At 36.5% G+C, this 21,154-nt stretch overlaps 1 protein-coding gene across 2 annotated transcripts in view; it reads right to left on the bottom strand.

The window, feature by feature from the left end:
* Positions 1 to 21,154, bottom strand: part of LOC122800750 (protein tilB homolog) — a 517,374-nt gene that overhangs the window by 66,454 nt on the left and 429,766 nt on the right. Inside the window, exon 6 of one of the 2 annotated variants that reach the window (XM_044069999.1) lies at positions 769 to 966. The exons of the other annotated variant lie outside the window; for it this stretch is intronic. Coding sequence (XP_043925934.1) covers positions 769 to 966 — 198 coding nt within the window. The remainder of the gene's footprint in view (positions 1 to 768; positions 967 to 21,154) is intronic. 2 annotated transcript variants of the gene reach the window in all.

The following is a 21,154-nucleotide window of genomic DNA, read 5'->3' as shown; positions in this document are numbered from 1 at the left end:
TTTTATGATGGATGAAGTATTACAATAATCTAAAAGATCAATGCGGATTCTAGGAAATGTAAAACTCAACACATTTGTGCCCTTCTTTTTTCATTAAGCTTCATCAACTGCAGTTGCATAATTTCCTAACTTATCAAATTTTTACACCAAGTTTGGCATTTTGTTAGTTGGCCATCCTGTCAAGTCAGAATTATCATATGCTGATGGGGTGGCTTTAGGGCTTTGTTTAGGCTTGCATACAATGGAGACAGATGACTGTTTTTACACAGTACCATTTGCTCCCTTTTCTCTATAGCTGTGCAACCATGGATTTGGCATACGTAAGGAGAAGCTTCTGTACATTGTAGCCTCCATAAGGGGGGGGGGTGGGGTGTGGAAGGGTTCCCTGCAAAATAGTATGTTTGGGATTTCTTTTACGTTATTTTAAGTTTTATTTTTTGTTCTCGTGAGGGCTTGAATGGTGTAAATTTCAGAATGAGGAAAGATTTTTATTTGCTGTTCTTACATGTCAGGGAACTAAGGATTAACAGTGTTTTTTAATGTGTGACTTAAAAGTCCTCTGAAATTGATGGGTATTAGGCATGTATTTGAGCACTTAAAGATTAAGTTTATGATATGTATACTCAGATTTCTAACATGCTATTAAAAGTAGCACACATATAAATATATATATATATATATATATATATATATATATATATATATATATATATATATATATATAGATACACACAATAATTTTTGCTATTTACAGTAACTATCACTTACTTCATCCTGTACTGTTCTTGAAACTCACAAGGGTTTCTTTTCAAATTTAATGATTCCAAAGGAGACATTCTTAAGCTTGACAGTCCACAGAGTGTCTGAATGTTGTTTTCGGCCAACGACAAATGTTGGATTTGAGGAATCTTTGGCAGTTGTTTGAAAGATGAAAAATAGTTTTTGTTAAGGTTTAGCTCCTTGCATCTGTAAAGGGAAAAAAACAAAAAAAACAGTAAACTTGCAAAGTATTTGTGTCTTCATTATCCATACTGACACCTCACATTTTTTCATCTGTAACCATAGTGTCCCAGGAGGAAGCCGCAGATATTGACTTTCACCTACCTAGATGAACATGACCTTTTGGGATGTCCAATCAAATACATAAATATACCTCTACAAACAAAGACAGACCAAGTTAGACAGCTGGTGTAGAACATTGAAAGAACTGTCAAAGGTCTGTCTGAATGTTGTTAAGCATTTTATCAGGCGAAATACCACAAACTAGTCTCTTCTTCTCTGATGGCATTTCTAGTCTTCAGTAGTTGGAAGAGGGCCTAGAATAATTTTTTTTAACCTAAGATGATGTATATTTATTATTACAGTTGTCAAAATTACATGTTTTGTGCCAGACACTACTCCAACTCTCCCACTTGCACAAACTTTTCTGGATTACACGGACTTGCTGATTTGGTCATGGTCAAAAAGTGAATCTTTATTCTTATGCTTGTACAACTATACCAACTTTAACTAAGTACCAGTGACTCAGAAGGTAACTTACTTGCCTACAGTTTCAGGACGTGATGACACCAGATTTAAAATGAAAACACTGGACTATCTGGCTCAGGTCTATATCACATAGTTGAACTGCAATAAATTGGAATACATAATTGTCTAACCCGGAAGTTCAAAATGCAATAACTTTGAACACTCAGAACAGCGATTTATTTTTCCCAGGGAAAAAAAATCACTGTTCCGGTACAAAACCAAAAAACACATGTACACTAGGCTTTGCCTCCCCCCACACCCCCCCTACTTAAATATACCAACTCTGAGATCATACCACAGTGGAGGAAATAGCAAAGCTGTGGAAACAGCCCACCAAATTTCTCCCTGGGAAAAAATTTGGTGTTCCACGGCTTCACAATTTTGACATTTTGAACTTCCCAGTTCGATGTTACAGCGTTCGGGCACCTGTGCATTTGAACTTCTGATATAGACCCATCTGGCTCAACTGGTAGTAATTCCTTGGCAGTTGATGAAACTAATATAGGATCAAAACAGAAATGACAAAAGCTGTATGCCATGAATAAAATCATAAAAATAATACAGAGCTCCAAAAGAAAGTCTTATATAACTTGCCTTGTCCATTGGTTCTGGGAATTACTAGTTTTGTAGCATGGATCTTGAAACAAATCAACACTGAGATGGGGAATCATGGCACGTGGGGTATTTTATTCAGAGGAGAAGAACTTAAAAAAAAAGCTCATCTAAATTAGGAAAAGTAAAACTTTTATAGCTAAACAATGGTAAGTCTGGTTGTAATACAATAGACTAGTTCAATAAAAAATAAAAGAAAGAAAGAAAGGTACAAATTAGATAAAACTAACATCAGCAGACAGGAATGAGAAATTCCTATCCTTAAAGTTGCAGTTTTAGCCATCTACCAGTTCAACCAAGCTATAATCCCTTGGAAACAGTTTATACTTTCAAGGTATCTATCACTTTCAGTCAGAATAAATTGCCTGTCTTTCTTCTTCTGGGAACCAAGGTCATTTATTTGCATCAACAGAGGGAAACAAAAAAAAAATATACAAAATTAGCTGTCTTAGAAAAGTACTTTGAGAGCTATTCTGTGTTTAAGATGCACATTTAAGTATGGCACACAGCAGAAACATAGGTAGGATAGAGCAAAAGAGGCAGCCATCCCAGGTGCAAAGTGTTTTGGGCAGTTATCGGCAGAAGCTGATCTATCAGTAAGGTAGTGCATTAATTTTTGTATCAACATTTCTGAATGCCAGTATGGAATTACTGTTTTTATGGTCAGGAGTGAAGGAAAGAGCTTGTGGCAGTTCATGCACTATGTAATTTGTAGCAAACCGCTTGTTACAAATGTGGCAAGCAGTTTGCTTTCTTTTTTTGGCTCCTTGAGAAGAGTGCAGAACATCACACCCATCATTAGAATCTTACAGACTAGTCAGAGTACATATATAGCTCTTTTACATAGCACATTTTTAGATGAAGAACTGAAACAAGGCGAAAAACTGAAGAAATAAAAAAAATGTGGTTCGAGAAACCAGCAAACCAGTCCACAGAGAACTAGATAAAACTATTTATTAAACTGCTTTAAGCGCTTTTCGTAAGCCTGACGGCAAACCATCAGAAACAGTTACAAGTACAATAAAACTTTCTTTAAAAAGGAAACAGGTGGTTAACATCAACCAATTTGTTTGACATAAATAGAAGCACTGTAACAACAAAGAAAAGGAGCTCTCTGCAGCCACTCGCAAAGTCCAAATACACACTGATAAATACGTTTTCGTCGCTCCACTCGAGCAACTTCATCAGAAGATAAAACATTACAAGGTGTAGTGATATTTAAAAAGTTCGCTTAAAAGTAACGTGGTTATTCTAACCAATCAGCTTATTTCTTTAATGAAAGAAAAAGTTTTTTTTAAATAATTAAATGGGATTAAAATGGATGAATTTAAAGCAACACAGGTTAAAATATCAAAACATTCAATCAATAACCAAGTGAGAACCAAAATTCAAATAGAATAATGTATGTGTGCAGTATGCTAGAAACAAGTACCGTCTATAACATTTTACTGTTAACTCTTTGTTGACATTAGGTGGTAGTGTGCAAGATGAACCAACATATATGAAGTTATATGTATACGGAATAAGTATGTAACCATATAAAAAATTTTCCAGCACACTAGAATAATTAGTCTGATGTTACCTTATACTTATGCCATTTTTAAACTGATTTCATTGCCTCAAATAGCTCTTTAGTTTTAATAAGCAAGCTATATTGCAGTTGTCATTGAGACCTGGATGGAAAAAAGCATTTAGTGACAACTGCCACTCAAGTTCATGGCATTCTAATATCAATGAAGTAGGTCCCCCTCTAATGTCATGTGCAAGTTGGTCAATTGCTAAAAATTGAGAAGAATGACCTACTCTGGTGTTGATGTGTTTCACTAAGGAGTAATAATACAGGTACTGAACAGGAGGGTGCGAGTAATACCACTGTATCTTTACCTCTGGGACAGGTTACCCATTTGGACATAAACTTGACTGAAGCTGAGAACAACCTTCGCGGCACAGGGCTTATCGGTACTCCTTCATTCATGGAGTGGGTGAACAACACAGGCAAACTAGCTTCAGGATTCACTCCTAGTATGGAACGACCGGCTAGTGATGCTCAACCTGCACCAGTGAGTATACCAATCATTTCTGAAAAGTTGAAGCTACTAGACTTTAAATTACTAAAGCTAAAAAATCTCCAACTAGAAGTAGTTTATTTTAAACAGTGTCTAACTGAAAAACTGGTCCCTAAAGGCTTATGCTTTCACCAGTTTCCAACAGGTTTAACACCGGACTCATCTTTTCATAAAGATTTGTTAAACCTGTTTGACTCTTCGGGGTTCCTATTAATGGAACTCATGATTAAGCATTATGTTCTTCAAATAGAAAGCTTGTCTATTGAAGTAAATGATTTGGATAAAGACATTAAACTGGATGGTGACTTTAATAGATATAAGTACGACTACAAGAGGGTTTTTATTAGTATAGACCAACTACTGGATAAACTAAAAACAAACAAAATTAAGAAACTGAACCGAGACCGAACGGCGTACTCAAATGGGTCTGCATACCCTAAACCACAGCTGGCACAAGTCTGGCCAAATAAAAAACTAGTGTCTCCCTTTAACAACTTGACTGTAACTACGGCTTCTAGCCAACTGAATGAGTCCAATATAAATATGGACACTAAGAATGGTCAGCTTAATGAACCTTTGAGACGAAGCAAAAGACTGCGGTCTTACAATAACAGTATCAATAATGTCAATACTGATGTGCAATTGCCTGTTCAATCTTCGAATAACACTCAAAACGAACAGGTTTTTCACCAAGAAGGGAATTCCAGGAACACTTCAAACCTACGGTGTCCTTGGAACCAGAGGAACAAAGGTTGGAGCAACAGGAGGAAGAGATAACTGTCCCTTCTGAGTCAGACTTTCCATCTAAACTGGTTATACTAAAAAATGCTAGTGGTGACTTTAATATTTACAATTTTTCATCTGTCACCATTGAACCAGTTTTGATGGACTTGTTAGCCAAGGGCAACACTTTCGTCCCTAGCAAAAACATCAACATTGCTCAAACACTAATAGATTTGAAGTGTTTTGTTAGGAAACTTAACCTTTCCTTCCTTTTGGGCAACAATGAGTCTTCACATACAAATTTCAAGCCCTGCAGTACCTTTAACCCTCCCTTACACCCTTTTTTACGACTGTTTAAAAACATTTGTGAACTAGACATCAGGCACATTCCACTTAACCGCAAACAAGCCAATAATTCTAGATCAAATAATGTGAAACCTGATCAAACACAAGCTTTAGACTTGCTTAGATCTTCTATGGTACGAAGTATCAAACCAGATAAGGGAGGGGGACTGGTTATCTTTGATTTAACTGATTACAACAAAAGAATGGAACTAGTACTAGACAGCCAAGCTTATATTAAAGTCTCACTAAATGAATACAACCAAGCTTTGTCCAGAGTCAAAAATTACTTCAGGGACCTGTTTATTGAAGCCAGAATTGATATAGACACCTTTAATTATATCAATATACCTTTTCCTAAACTACCAATAATGTTTGGGATTCCAAAAATCCATAAAGATATGTAACACCCACCAATGAGACCACTCATCGATGGTAGAGCGTCCCTAATCTACCCGAGTGCTAAAGTTGTAGATTCTATTCTTCAAAAATATCTGAAGCAGATCCCACAAGTCTGCAAAGGCTCATGGTCGTTTTTAGACAGTCTCAACAGGTTACCTTTTGACCAAGACTTTAACTTTTTGACCATTGATGTGGTTGATCTCTATACTTCTACTCCACACATGGAAGCAGATGAATGGACAGCATTAATGATGAAAGAAAAAAAATGCTCCAACTGAAGACATTGAATTAGTCTCTGAACTTATAGATATTATTTTGACAAATAACTTTTTTTATATTCAATGGTCAACACTACCTACAAAAACAGGGTGTAGCGATGGGCTCACCATGTGGAGCGAGTTTAGTGAATATGTTTGTAGCCTATTGGGAAAAACTGTACATTTTTGACCAACCAGATATAAACAACTTGCTCGTATATTATGCGAGATTTTTGGATGATATATTTATCATCTTCAAAGGCGACAAACAAGCAGCTGATAAACTCATTGATTATTTAAATTCCACTACCACATCTTTTCAATTTACACATAAATTTGACACAACCAGTATTGACTACTTTAGACGTCAAATTAACCAAAGTGCCTGGCAACAATAGTTTGTGTTCGACTGCTTACAGGAAACCTACCTACTGTAACTCCTTCTTGCACTTTTCCAGTGCACATCCCTTTAAACAGAAATGCTCTATTGTTAAGGGTCAGCTGGTGAGAGCAGCGAGGATGTGCTCTTTAGAAGCAGATTTTCTAGTGGAATGTGAACAACTGGTAAATATGTTTGTGAATAGAGGGTACCCTACCCATTTGGTCCACGAATTAGTAGTGGAAGTAAAAAATAAACGTAAGATAGGTTCCCTTAACCCTATTCTACACGATAAGAGGCTTAACAGTGCGGTAAACACTGACATTGTTGACATTCTTAATGACTCACAGCCTACAAACATACTGAACAGGGCATCTTACTGTAGTAGTCATGCAAGTACAGTAAACCAGAGAGTCACTTACCATTTTTACAAAACTAGTTTTATCGTCACTTTTAGCAATGACAGTGACCAAGTTAGACTTATCTTACACAAGAACTGGTACTTATTCTATAAGGACAACCTGTTAATGGAGAGAATTGGCCCTCATCCGATAACCATCTACAAGAGAAGAGCCAATTTAAAGAGTCTTCTTGAAACTAAGAAACCAAGAACTAATAATAGAATAAGAGGCTCTTTTCAATGTGGCTTTTGTAAGATGTGTAAATATGTCAAAACTGGTAGTACATTTGAAATAGCAGGTAGTAAACACCAGATTATGTATAAACTTGACTGTAATTCAAAAAGTATAATCTAATTAGCTGTCTGAAAAAACTGCCCTGCATTTTATGCGGGAAAAACAGATCGTAGATTTAGGGACAGAATGTATGAACATACCCATGCGATTTGTAAAAACAAAAGTGATAACGCCTTAGCGAAACACATCAACACCAGAGTAGGTCATTCTTTTCAATTTTTAGCAATTGACCAACTTGCACATGACATTAGAGGGGGACCTACTTCATTAATACTAGAATGCCGTGAACTTGAGTGGCAGTTGTCATTAAATGCTTTTTTCCATCCAGGTCTCAATGACAACTGCAATATAGCTTGCTTATTAAAACTAAAGAGCTATTTGAGGTAATGAAATCAGTTTAAAAACGGCATAAGTATAAGGTAACATCAGACTAATTATTCTAGTGTGTTGGAAAATTTTTTATATGGTTACATACTTATTCCGTATACATATAACTTCATATATGTTGGTTCATCTTGCACACTACTACCTAATGTCAACAAAGAGTTAACAGTAAAATGTTACAGACGGTACTTGTTTCTAGCATACTGCACACATACGTTATTCTATTTGAATTTTGGTTCTCACTTGGTTATTGATTGAATGTTTTGATATTTTAACCTGTGTTGCTTTAAATTCATCCATTTTAATCCCATTTAATTATTTAAAAAAAACTTTTTCTTTATTAAAGAAATAAGCTGATTGGTTAGAATAACCATGTTACTTTTAAGCGGACATTTTAAATATCACTACACCTTGTAATGTTTTATCTTCTGATGTAGTTGCTCGAGTGGAGCGACGAAAACGTAGTTATCAGCGTATATTTGGACTTTGCGAGTGGCTGCAGAGAGCTCCTTTTCTTTGTTGTTACAGCGTTTGTATCTACCTACTATGCCTTGTTTGTCATAAATAGAAGCACCCTAGATTTAAAGTGACAACTACCTACATAAACCAAGAGCAAGACTTCATTAATGTTTTAACATACCTAAAAAGTATTCACAGTACTCAGTACTTAGAAACCATAAAAACAACTTATACATCTTAACAGTTGACAACAATACTACTTTTAACTACATGTTACTTCACCTATGTAGACTATTTAGTTTAAGAATACTGCTGATAGAACATGTATCATTTAACCCGGGGTAGTTATAGGCATTCAGCCTCACTTGCCAAGTTAATTCAAGTTCTTCTAGTTTTAGTGGTCTAGGACCATCCCTACTGTCATACTTGGCTTGTTCATTAATAATAAACCTAAAGGCATGATCCTTACTATTGTAAATATGCTTAGCTAAGGCTTTCTCTAATTTGCATTTGTTAGTAGCATAATAGTGTTTGTAAATTCTGTCAAGGAGCCTACACTCCGTCTTTCCTATATAGAAAGCAGGACAGAATTTGCACCTAGCTAGATAAACAAAACTTGAGCTACAATTAAATCTGCCTCTAAGTTTATAAGTTGTGCCATTGATCTTAAAAGCATTAGTGACTTCCACAAATTTACAATAACTGCAGTTTTCACACTTATTCATTCCATTACACCGTGCTGCTGGAATATATTGCTTTTCCAAGAGGGTTTTAAGGTTCTTCCCTCTTCTCTCCTACTTTAGAGTAAATATTGGGGTTCATCTTAAATAAATCCCAGTTTTTTTGTAATATACCGATACATGGGTAACTATGTGGGGTGTATGTAGTGATAAAATTCAATGTGACATTCGTAACTTCTTTATTCAATGTTCCGCTACTGGTGTCAAGGTGTTCATCTATTACATTATACATACTAGTAGGAGACAATGGGGTTTTTACACTTAAAAGTAGTGTAAACACCGTGTCACCTCTCTTGTCTTTAACCTCTTTTATAAGGGCATCCAACAGTGGTTCAGGGTACCCCCGATGCAAGAATATGCTTTTTAAAACGGAGCATTCCTCAAAGAAGTCTTCATTTTAGCTGGTCATTCTAGAGGCCCTCACTAACTGGCCTTTGATGACTGACCTCTTTTGATAAAAGGGGTGGCTACTGGAACAATGAAGAAATGTGTTGGAATACGTGTTTTTCCTATATATCTTTGCTACGAAACTATTGACAGCATGATTATTCACTAGACAGATGTCCAAGTACGCTATAATGTCAGTACTGAATGTAGAAATAAAATGTAAAAAGTGTGTGGTGCTGTTAATATATTCCAGCACATGCACACTATACCGCTCATCTCCATTAATAAGGATGAAGATGTCGTCAAGATATCTTGTATAAAAAACAAAGGAATCACAAAATGAGTTGTTCTTAAACACGTATTCCGATTCCCAGTAAGCCAAAATAAGGTTGGCAACACTAGCTCCGCAAGGTGACCCCATTGCTACCCCTACTTTTTGCAAGTAGAATTGGTCCTGGAACATAAAGAAATTGTTTGAAAATACTAAGTCGATAAGTTCGACGACCAAACTAATTTCAGCAACTGTAGCATTGTGCTTCTTTAACATGAGGGCTACCCATTCTGTAGCTATCTCATGAGGGATACAAGTGTATAGATCTCTCACATCAATAGTTAGGAAGTTAAAGTTCACATTAAATTTTAAGGTCTCGATCTTTTTCAAGAAAGACCAAGAGTCCTTACAGATTTGATTCTCATGACATAAATATTTTTGTAAAATGGCATCCACTACTTTAGCACAAGAGTAAGTTGGTGAGCCTCTACTGTCGACCAATGGTCTCAGAGGTGGGTTTTCAATACTCTTGTGAATCTTGGGGATACCAAATATACATGGGTATCTAGGGTACAGTGTTGACAGATAGTTGTAAGTCTTCTGATCAATTCTACTTTCAATAAACAAGTCTTCTAAACAAAAGTTCTTAATTAAACTATAAGCCTTATTGACCTTAGATCGTGAACTTAAAATGTATGCACTAGTATTCAACAATACATTCATACGGTGCTGGTAATCTGAATTGTTGAATACAACTAAACCACCACCTTTATCCGGTTTACAGAAACACAATCCCTGTGACTTAATAAATTGTAAATATGCACGTTCATCCCTATTAATATTGTGATAAGCTTTATGCTTAAACCCAACTTTAGCAGCATGCTTAATGTCCAGTTTACACAGTTGCTCAAACATTTACAAAACTGGGTGTAATGGGGGATTATACATACTAGGAATATGAAATTTATCAGGGTTACCGGTGCTCAAAGTATCACCCATGATTAAATTAAAATTCAGCTTCCTAGTGTAATTTTTTATGTCAACAATAGTATTGGCTATATTCAATGGTTGAGATGGAACAAAAGTAAGCCCTTTAGATAGAAAGTCAACAATATCTGAACAAAACTCTGTAGAAGAAAAATTATAAAGTTTGAAGTCACCTGATTTATTCATGATAATCTCTGGGTGTTGATGACCCCTTCGACTGTCTGAGATCACAGGGCAGTCAATATTAAAATCTTAATTATCATTCAGAACGTTCACCAAAGTACAACCAATAAGGTCATTATTAAACATAGGTGGAACATTCAGTAAATCAGGCTGATGACAGACAGTTAAGTCTTGTTCTTGTTGAATTTCTGCTTGCCCCTGTTTTGGGTCAGTTGGTAGTTCTTCTGTTTGGGCCTTGCTCCTGGATGGGGGCCTTGCCGAAAATTCTGTTGTTGGTTAGAGTGGACGTTATTATTTTGGCCATGGGAGCCACTCCGTAATCTCTCACTCCAAGGAACCTCCCTAGGATCAGCAGGGTCACTGATGTTGTTAATAGGACTGTGATTAACATAAGAACTGGAACTAGTCCTGTCATCGTTAGAATGAGAAACTTTGTTAAAGTTATTTCCCTGGTCGTTAGAAGTAGAATTAATTTTGGCGCCAGGTTTTTGCATTTGGCCTAAAGGGACATTACCTTTTGTCCAAACTTGAGCCGGTGAAGGGTCTGGGTATGCAGTACCAAGATGGTACGCTTTACAATCCCTTTCCAGTTTCTTACATTTATTAGACTTCAGTTTTAACATATACTGTTTGATGCTAGTGAAGACTCGACCATACTCATACTTATATCTGGAAAACTCTAAGTCTGATTGAATGCTTTTGTCAAGTTCAGTCACAGTAAGTGGTAGGTCTTCGACCCATAAACTATAGTGTTTCACCATCATTTTGAGAAACTCGAACCCTTGACAGTCGAATAACTTAATTAAGTCGTTGTGAAAAATAGAGTTAGCCTCTAACCCCGTAGGGTATGAGAAGCGCCTTAATCCTTTCAGTACAACTCTTTGTGCTAAACATTCATGGCGGTATGAGATCTCAAGTTGTAACTTCCTTAATTTTATTAAACAAGCATCAAATGATTTTAGTTTTGTAATAATATTTTCAGAAGCTGAGTTATTACCTTGCTCGAGCGACTGGCCAGTACTGCCAGTGTTGAATTCACCTGATAAACAGAAGCCATTAGCTAACCAAGATGCTAGAGACGGGCAACTAATATTACCCTCCGGTCCGTTCCGTACCAGTACATGGTGCTGACCCAGATGTATAGTTGTTAGATTATTCACAAGTTGACCTTGCATCGGCAAAACTGGGAAGTTTTGCCCATTTGAGTCCGCTGGATGGACTTGAGCACTAGAACCCAAGTTAGACTAAGGCATAAGTAGAACAGGCGAGTTACCCGATGCATGTGCGTTGGTAACCATTCTATTACTTAATTCACCAGTCTCACCACCTTCTTGGAAATTATTTGCTTGATTCAGATTACAAGCCGTAGATCTTTGAAGTAAGCGGAACATTGTCAGTAAGCACTTCCACTTGTGTAGCTGTTCTAACATCCAGACGGCTGGTATTCAAAGCAGCAGGCTGTTGCCGTGATGCTACAAAAGCAACTGGGAGAGATTGACGAATTTCCTGTTGGTCCGAGTCCAACTGCTCCAGTCTTGAAAATATTGAGTCAATTTTACTGAAAAGAGAATCCAACACGCTGTTGGAAACCGAATCTTGTTGAGGGTCCAATAAGTCACCAGCAGCAATGATTGTTAGGTCTAAGAACCTCCGGTGTATCACATGGGTTGAACGGACTAGGGCTGGATCATGAACCAGATGCCATATAAGAACTGAAACAAGGCAACAAACTGAGGAAATAAAAAAAATGTGGTTCGAGAAACCAGCAAACCAGTCCACAGAGAACTAGATAAAACTATTTATTAAACTGTTTTAAGCGCTTTTCGAAAGCCTGACGGCAAACTTCATCAGAAACAGTTGCAAGTACAATACTACTTTTAACTACATGTTGCTTCACCTATGTAGACTTTTAAGAGGTTAAAGACAAGAGAGGTGACAAGGTGTTTACACCACTTTTAAGTGTAAAAACCCCATTGTCTCCTACTAGTATGTATAATGTAATAGATGAACACAGTAGCAGAACATTGAATAAAGAAGTTAAGAATGTCTCATTGAACTTTATCACTACATACACCCCACATAGTTACCCATGTATCGGTATATTACAAAAAAAACAGGGATTTATTTAAGATGAACCCCAATATTTACTCTAAAGTAGGAGAGTCCCCTAGAGTGACATTCAGAAGAGGGAAGAACCTTAAAACCCTCTTGGAACAGCAATATATTCCAGCGGCACGGTGTAATGGGATGAATAAGTGTGAAAACTGCAATTATTGTAAATTTGTGGAAGTCACTAATGCTTTTAAGATCAAAGGCACAACTTATAAACTTAGAGGCAGATTTAACTGTAACTCAAGTTTTGTTGTTTATCTAGCTAGGTGTAAATTCTGTCCTGCTTTCTATATAGGAAAGACGGAGCGTAGGCTCCATGACAGAATTTACGAACACTATTACGCTACTAACAAATGCAAATTAGAGAATGCCTTAGCTAAGCATATTTACAATAATAAGGATCATGCCTTTAGGTTTATTATTATTGAACAAGCCAAGTATGACAGTAGGGGTGGCCCTAGACCACTAAAACTAGAAGAACTTGAATTAACCTGGCAAGTGTGGCTGAATGCCTATAACTACCCCGGGTTAAATGATACATGTTCTATCAGCAGTATTCTTAAACTAAAAAGTCTACATAGGTGAAGTAACATGTAGTTAAAAGTAGTATTGTTGTCAACTGTTAAGATGTATAAGTTGTTTTTATGGTTTCTAAGTACTGAGTACTGTGAATACTTTTTAGGTATGTTAAAACATTAATGAAGTTTTGCTCTTGGTTTATGTAGGTAGTTGTCACTTTAAATCTAAGGTGCTTCTATTTATGTCAAACAAAGTGATGCAATTGGTTGATGTTAGCCACCTGTTTCCTTTTTAAAGAAAGTTTTATTGTACTTGTAACTGTTTCTGATGAAGTTTGCCGTCAGGCTTACGAAAAGCGCTTAAAACAGTTTAATAAATAGTTTTATCTAGTTCTCTGTGGACTGGTTTGCTGGTTTCTCGAACCACATTTTCTTTTTCTACATTTTTAGATGACACAGCAAAAAGAACCAAAATAAATGTACACAAATACTTACATTATTTTAATTTCTAAGTAAACTTTAAAATATAAATACATGTGGTTAATCATTTTCATTAAGCTAAAATATTACAATTATACAAAGACAGTAAGGATAAACTATGTCACTGCCAAACTTACTTTGGTGAACTACAAGTGCTTATGAGAAGCTCATACTATATGAACTGATTCTTGCATACAGGAAGCAAGCTACTTGTTTCTGGCTACAAATTTTCAGATACTATGATTACAGCTACACTATTTAGGTCAAAGATGCAACCTGCAAAATACAGTTGGAGAAAATCTATCATGCAAGATGGAGATGAGACTACCAAAATCCAGTCATAATTCTGTTTCAAAATTTCAGAGGTGGGCTTACAAGAGCACACTATACATCTTTGTAAGGAACAGCATACATAATTCTGTACCATCTTGAAGCTGCTAGAGTCTTATGGATGGCATGATTTACACTAAACTGGAATTAGATCTGACAAAGCCCAGGTAAGGGTAAAATGCTCATTATCCAGTTAAAATCTATTAATCTCAATAAAGAAGTAACAATTTTTACACAAGTTATAAGTGTTTGATTATCCTGAAATCTCAACAGCTTGTATACAATTCATGGGTCTTTGGTCCTCATTCTATGGAGTCTTAGCTAGTAACTTATTTATAGATATATATCTATATATATATATATATATCTATATCTATATATATATATATATATATATATATATATATATACATACATATATATATATATATATATATATATATACATACATATATATATACATATATATATATATACACACACACACACACACACACACACACACACACACACACATATATATGGATATACTTCTAAATTTTGAACTTTCCCAAGTTCAAATTACTTATGGCTGAGACCATAGGATCGAACTTATGAAAGCGCGAACCGTTTAAATGGAGATCACTGTACAGCTCAGAATTATATATTTACAGTTGTCCTCACTGTAGTGCAATCTCGGAGTTGGCATATTTAATTAGCATGGGTGTGGGGGATGCCCCCTGCAAAAATGTAAAAAAAAAATTTGTTCTTTTTATTTTTTTTATTTACTTTTCAAATCTTCAAAAGTTTGATTTTATGGTCTAGACCATAAACAATTCAAACTTGTGAAATGTCGAAATTTAGTAGACCCATATAAATATATAATATATAATATATATATATATATAAATATATATATATATATATATATATATATATATATATATATTTATATACACATATACACACACACACACACACACACACACACACACACACACACACACATACATATATGTAGACACATGCACATACATATGGACACACACACACACACACACAGACACACACACACACACACACACACACACACACACACACACACACACACACACACACACACACACACACACATGCCAGATAGTGTTTTAAGCTGCTCAGATGCTAGTACTGTTGCTCCTTCCTTGATGTATAAGTTGGTATCTAAAATGGGAGTTGTGTAGCTGAAATAATAAATATATTGAGCTTTAATGATCCTAGATTTGTCAATGTCAATGTACAGTTGTTTCAGTGAAGTGCATTGGTGACATGAAGTGTAGACCCATTTCTAAGTAGGCTGCAAATGTACATGCATTTCTCTATGTAGCTCTACCACAGTGTGTTTCTGAAGTCACAGTTAAAGCATCAATTACAGGTTGCCATTTTGACTGGCTGTATATTCATAGCTGAGACTGCTAATACTAGTGCCCTTGGATAAGGCCTGAATGGAGTGCAAAGGAAACCAAGATCATGTTGTAAAGATGGCAAAACCAATTCAGGGAGTGGTGGTGGGTCCATTTCACAAAATGCATGCCTGGTACAGCCTGACAGAATAACTGACCAGAGCTACTAGCATCTGTTGAACTGGTCAGCAATACAACCAGTGGTATGAAGACCTGCTGTGACACCTCCCTGAAGAGCTGTAGAAAGCATGGATACATTATGAATGTGAAAAATGGTATATCAAATGCTGCCTGTTTCTACCACAGTTTATACTACATTTTTGAACTTTTTTTCCCATTTTTCAGAGCAGTGCTCCTAATAAAGTTTGTTTTCTCTGACAGATACTGGGATGTACCAAGTAATGTTATGTGGGCAACTGCAAGTTTGATGTGGGTGCTGTTGTTGACAGCTATATCTTTCTGGCTCTGATGTGTATTGTGGGATACAGCACATAGCTGTGCAGGTGTGGGACTTTACCTTACTTATCATGCTGCAGGTGCCATCTTATGCAGCTGATTATATGTACATACATGTAGTAGTGTAGCTTATTTCTTAGGCTGTGAACACGATCTCATGTTTCTGCTTACTTGCACCATACATCTAAAGCTGTGTCAGCTCCCTACTGAAAATTCTGGATGCCAAAAAGGTGGAAAAAAAGACTGAAGACAGGAGAAGAGCAAATTCTGAAAATCGCTCATCTCCTTAAAACTTCTTTTCGCAGGAGAGGGACAAGCCCCCACATTACATACATCAACTCTGAGATCACCATACTTCAGAGAAAAGGGAATATTCTGAGAAAGGGCATCGCAGACTTAGTATATATAAGTCTGATCTTTCGCCCATTCATTCTCTGTGTTTCAGGACTCATACTAGCATGTCCCATCATTTCAAATCCAGTCATAATTCTGTTTAAAAATTAATACAACGGTTGAGGCCTTCTCACTGTTATGTGAAGCAGAGTTATTTGACAGGCTTAATGGACAGAGAAAGGGAGGATTTTTTAACATAAGCAAGACAGATGAGGAAGCTCTAACTAAATTACAACAGGATGCTGAGATTGTTATCAAACCGACTGATAAGGGGGGCCCAATAGTAGTCATGTATATTGATTACTATAACAAGACCATTTATCAAATGTTATCAGATCACAATGTGTACAGTGAGATTAGTTTCACTGAAGTAAGGAAATTGATCACCAAGGTAGAACATCTTTTTTATGATATGATGTTAGAACATATTATTGATTTAGATCTATATGATTATTTTAAAGTAGAGAAACCTATGGTACCAGTGATAAATGGTTTACCTAAGGTTCACAAAAATGCAGCTCATCCCTCGTTGAGACCCATTGTCACTGGGAGAAATTGGATTACTGAGCCCAGCTCTATTTATGTGGAGAAGAAGTTGAGACCAGTGGTCAATAAAAATCTGAACAAACTCAGAGATTCCAAACACTTTTTGGAAGATCTATTTAGATTCAAATGGACTGTTCTATTATTGCAGGGTACAGTGATTTTTGTTGCTTTAGACGTAAAGTCTTTGTTCACATGTATCCCTAATGGACAGGGTGTTGAAATGCTGAGAGATTATTTACTTGTTGACCGGACCTATGATGGGAGACAAATTGACCTACTTACCCAGCTGATGTCGATTATTTTGGATAATAATGCATTGAAGTTCCAACATAAGCTATACTTGCAAAAAGAGGGCGTAGCTATGGGCATGTCTTGTGCCAATAGCTACGCCAACTTAGTAATGGCTAGTTGGGAGAACCAGTTTGTATTGTTGAACAGTACGTGGAGTCAGATTATCTTTTACAAACGCTTCGTAGATTACCTCTTCATTTTATGGAATGGTGACTTAACAGGATTGAACAATTTTTGTGAATATATCAACAGTACCACAAGCTTCCTTGAATTTGAGGTCAGTTTTTCATATGAAGAAATGAACTTCCTTGATGTATGTGTATATTGGGATGATAAAGGGACACTTTCTACCAAGATACATAGGAAAGAATGTCATAGGAATCATCTATTGCATAGGACTAGCATGCATCCCGACGATGTTTTCAGCAATGTGGTTAAGGGACAGGCATTAAGAACCTCAAGGTTGACTACTGAGGAAGGGCGATTTAATACTGAGATGGAGGTATTAGAAGACAGGTTTGTTAATAGGGGATATAATAAAGCAGAAGTTTCTGATGTAGTTTCTAAAGTCGGGGAGCTTAGGAGTGATACAGGGAAACCTTATTTCTCTGAGAGGGAGGTAATCAACAATGCTGAGCATGTGAAAGGTGGAAAATTCAAGAAGAGGCATGTGAGAGTGCCAGTTGAATATTCCAGTGATGTCATAGTAGTCACTGATGTCATTCAGAAATACTGACCAATACTTACACAGGATCCTCAGATAGAACCCATAGCTGGTGATAGACCATCATTTATATACAAAAATAAGAAATCTTTGAAACAGATGTTGTGTTATTCTAAGGATAAACGAGAGTTCAAGAGTCATAATAAGTTGGGGACGGTCCCATGCTTGAACTGTAATCAGTGTCAATACATCGACACAAGCAATGTGTTTTCACACCCTGACCTTAGGAGAGATTTTTCTTTCAAGGTAAAGGCAAACTGCAATAGTATTAACATTGTATATGTGGCCGTATGCAACAGATGCTCCGCTTACTATGTGGGTAAAACCAATAAAAAGCTGAGATATAAAATCAGAGAGCATTTATTGAAAATCAGAAACAAAGACAACACTAATGCATTGGCAAGGCATGTTGACAAGACTGATGCCAGTCACAGTTTTAGGTTTCAGGTAATAGAAATGCTGTATGGTAATGAATGAGGTGGTGATATAGTGAATCGGACTGAGACAACAGAGAGCAGGTGGATATTGAGGCTTCGAGCAGACAAGGGAAGGGGGCTGAATGAAAAGGTACCCCTCAAACCCATATTGAAGTCCAGACCGCTACATAGATAAGCATGCTGTTTTAAACTCTTGTATATGACTATATATTGTTAAGGAAAATAACATTCTGTTATGAATATAATGTTGCATTTTTAGCAGGTTTGTCAGCATTGCTTATACAGGGAGTTCTGCCTTGATACATTTGTCTTTTTCTGCAGTGCACATTTATGAAGTTAGTACAATGTCTTTTTTACATTTTTTGTATGTTCTTAAAGATGTTGCATATTGGATATGTATTTATTATGATGTGTTTTTATTTTTATTTTGTGCTTATTTTTGTGTCAGTATGTATATGCTTACTGAGTATAACTGCTTTTAGGTAGTGTGAGTTTAACTAGCATATAGTTGAATGATGACATGTGAAAAGGTTTTGTCAGTGATTGAGTGGTATTTAAGTAGAGTGCAGTTTAGTTTTTATTAGGTCTGAAGAAGTGGTGTTTCAGCACCACAAAAGCGTTCACCAATAAATCTACTGTTTTTATATGCAGCCGTTCTTTGGATGTGTTTGTGCCATAATTTCAAATGGTTACCACTGTCATTGCACTTTTGCCTGCATCTTGCTAACACCTGTATCTGATGGCTTGTCTGTCCCTTTTCTCTTTCAGCATGGGCACAGCAAAAGTGGGAATACTGCTGGCTGCTGCAAGAGGCAGCACACACAATTAACACAGTGGATTTACTTTGACTGTCACATACTGAACTGTATAATGTGTTTTGTACAGTCTACTGGATAGCATCATTGATAGCACCCTTCCTTTTGTGTCACCATTCTGCAGGTCATGATGATAATACTACTGAATCGCAGGTGCATTAGCTGCTGTCTGCCACTGCCCTGGCCAAAGCTGAAGCTGAAATGGGTGAATGAGGTGGGGGGATGTCTGACACTATCCAGGAAAGGGGCCTTCTCACACTCAGCTGGAGGTGGTGGTTGACTGGACATTGATAGTCTGTGTCACCCACACATCAGCATCTCCTGCACAAAATCATGGATTTACAAGGCTAGCTGTCATCTGCCATAAAACCATCAGAGCATGGTCCCCCCCCCCCCCCACCAGGTGCCAGAACACAGGAATTCCACCTACTAGATCCACACTACAGGACTTTACATTATGCTACATACTACTGCTATGAGTCCGGTGTTGCCAGATTTCATATCGGCCAGGTAGGGATGACAAAAAAAAAGTGAAGAGCAAAAAAAAAAAAGTCTCTTTAATGCAGAACATTATTAACACATTAAAGAACAGTAGATCTACACTAAACACGGAGCTTCTCGTGTTTAATGCAGAACATTGCAGTTCCGCATTCAACAGAAGTAGCTCCGTGTTTAGCGATTTTTGATTAGCCCGTTTACCAGCATACGGGCCAATCAAAAATCGCTAAACACGGAGCTACTTCTGTTTAATGCGGAACAGAAGAAGGTCCGTGTTTAGCGATTTTTGATTGGCATGTATGCCAGGTATATGGGCCAATCAAAAAAAAAAAAAAAAAAAAACAAACAAAGCGGAGGCAGGCCGGGATTTAAACCGGTAGGGCGGGACTTGGGATCAGGCTGCTGATCTCGGGACAGTCCCACCCAAATAGGGATGTCTGGCAACCCTGTATGAGTCACACTGAGGTAGCCTGTCATGGCAGGTTCTGACTCTGGCTACCTGCTGCAGTTACACTTCTCATTCTTGCAACACTTGCATTAGGCTATATGAGACCAGTGACTTGCCCAACTATGTACGTCTTTTTCTGCATTACTGCATTGCACTTGGCAGCTTTTCAAACTAGTATTGGTTCCTATCCCAAACTTTTCCCATGTTTCTGACTCATCTTTTTGATGACTATGTGACAAGACATTGAAACTACTAAACTGTTTTAACTTGTGGAACTGCTGAGATAATTGAACCATCAACAAACCTCTACATTTTTTAACTGATGATATTTTTTGAAAGGTATCACAAAACATCTGAATTTAACCTACATCACACATACATACATATTCACATACAAGAATTTCAGTCACAAACAAACTTTGGCTGGCTACGTGCTGTGCAGCTCTGCTATAGATACTACAAATCATACCCTCATCATCCCTCTCACTATATGCTGTTTTTAAAGCTGGGGAATATGACTGCACAATAATCCAAAAACATGCACAAATGTAGGTAAAAGAAAAAAATAAATAAATAAAACTATTTTCAGAAAATTGTTAAATACAAGAATTTAGCAAAAAGATTTTGAACTCCAGCAATTTTCTACCTGGCCTGATCTCAATGAAGAAATTCAGTAAAAAACACACAAAACAGGACCAATAAAGAATAATCCAGGGTGGAAAACCAAACCAAAACGAACAATCCGCTGCTGAATAAACTACTTGAGCAATCAGGTTCTACTTAGAAATCAGGTTCTTTAATGAAAATAATGAAATCACACAAGCGCTTTCGCTCGGTCTATGCCGAGCTTTATCAAGTAAAGATCTAAAATGCTGCAAGGTTTTTATACAGTTTAGTTAATTGATAATCATTCAATTAAAAGTTACAGCTGGAAACACTTGAAGGTATTAAGTTGAATAAGATTTTAAAAATACTTCATTGTTTGTAATTAAAACTTAATACATGATGTTAAAATAAATAATGAGTTTCAGAGAACTATGACATAAAATATTAAAAACAGTGAATATTACAATGAGAATAAATTATTCAGTTAAATTACTTATCAAATTACAACTTGAAATAATTGTATTGGAACTCAATAAAAAGAGGCTTCTTATAATCGTGCCTTTCTTAACTTGAGAACACTATTTATATTGATATTATCATTTAATCCAGGGGGCCTGCCTGCATCGAGCCTAAGTTGCCATAAAAGTTCCTTATACTCAAGGGTC

Source organism: Protopterus annectens, chromosome 4.part1 (genome assembly GCF_019279795.1).
Source record: "Protopterus annectens isolate FY-2018-M chromosome 4.part1, PAN1.0, whole genome shotgun sequence".
NCBI classification, from domain to species: domain Eukaryota; kingdom Metazoa; phylum Chordata; order Ceratodontiformes; family Protopteridae; genus Protopterus; species Protopterus annectens.
Note: the sequence above shows the minus strand (reverse complement) of the source record. Positions and strands in the feature narration are given on the sequence as shown.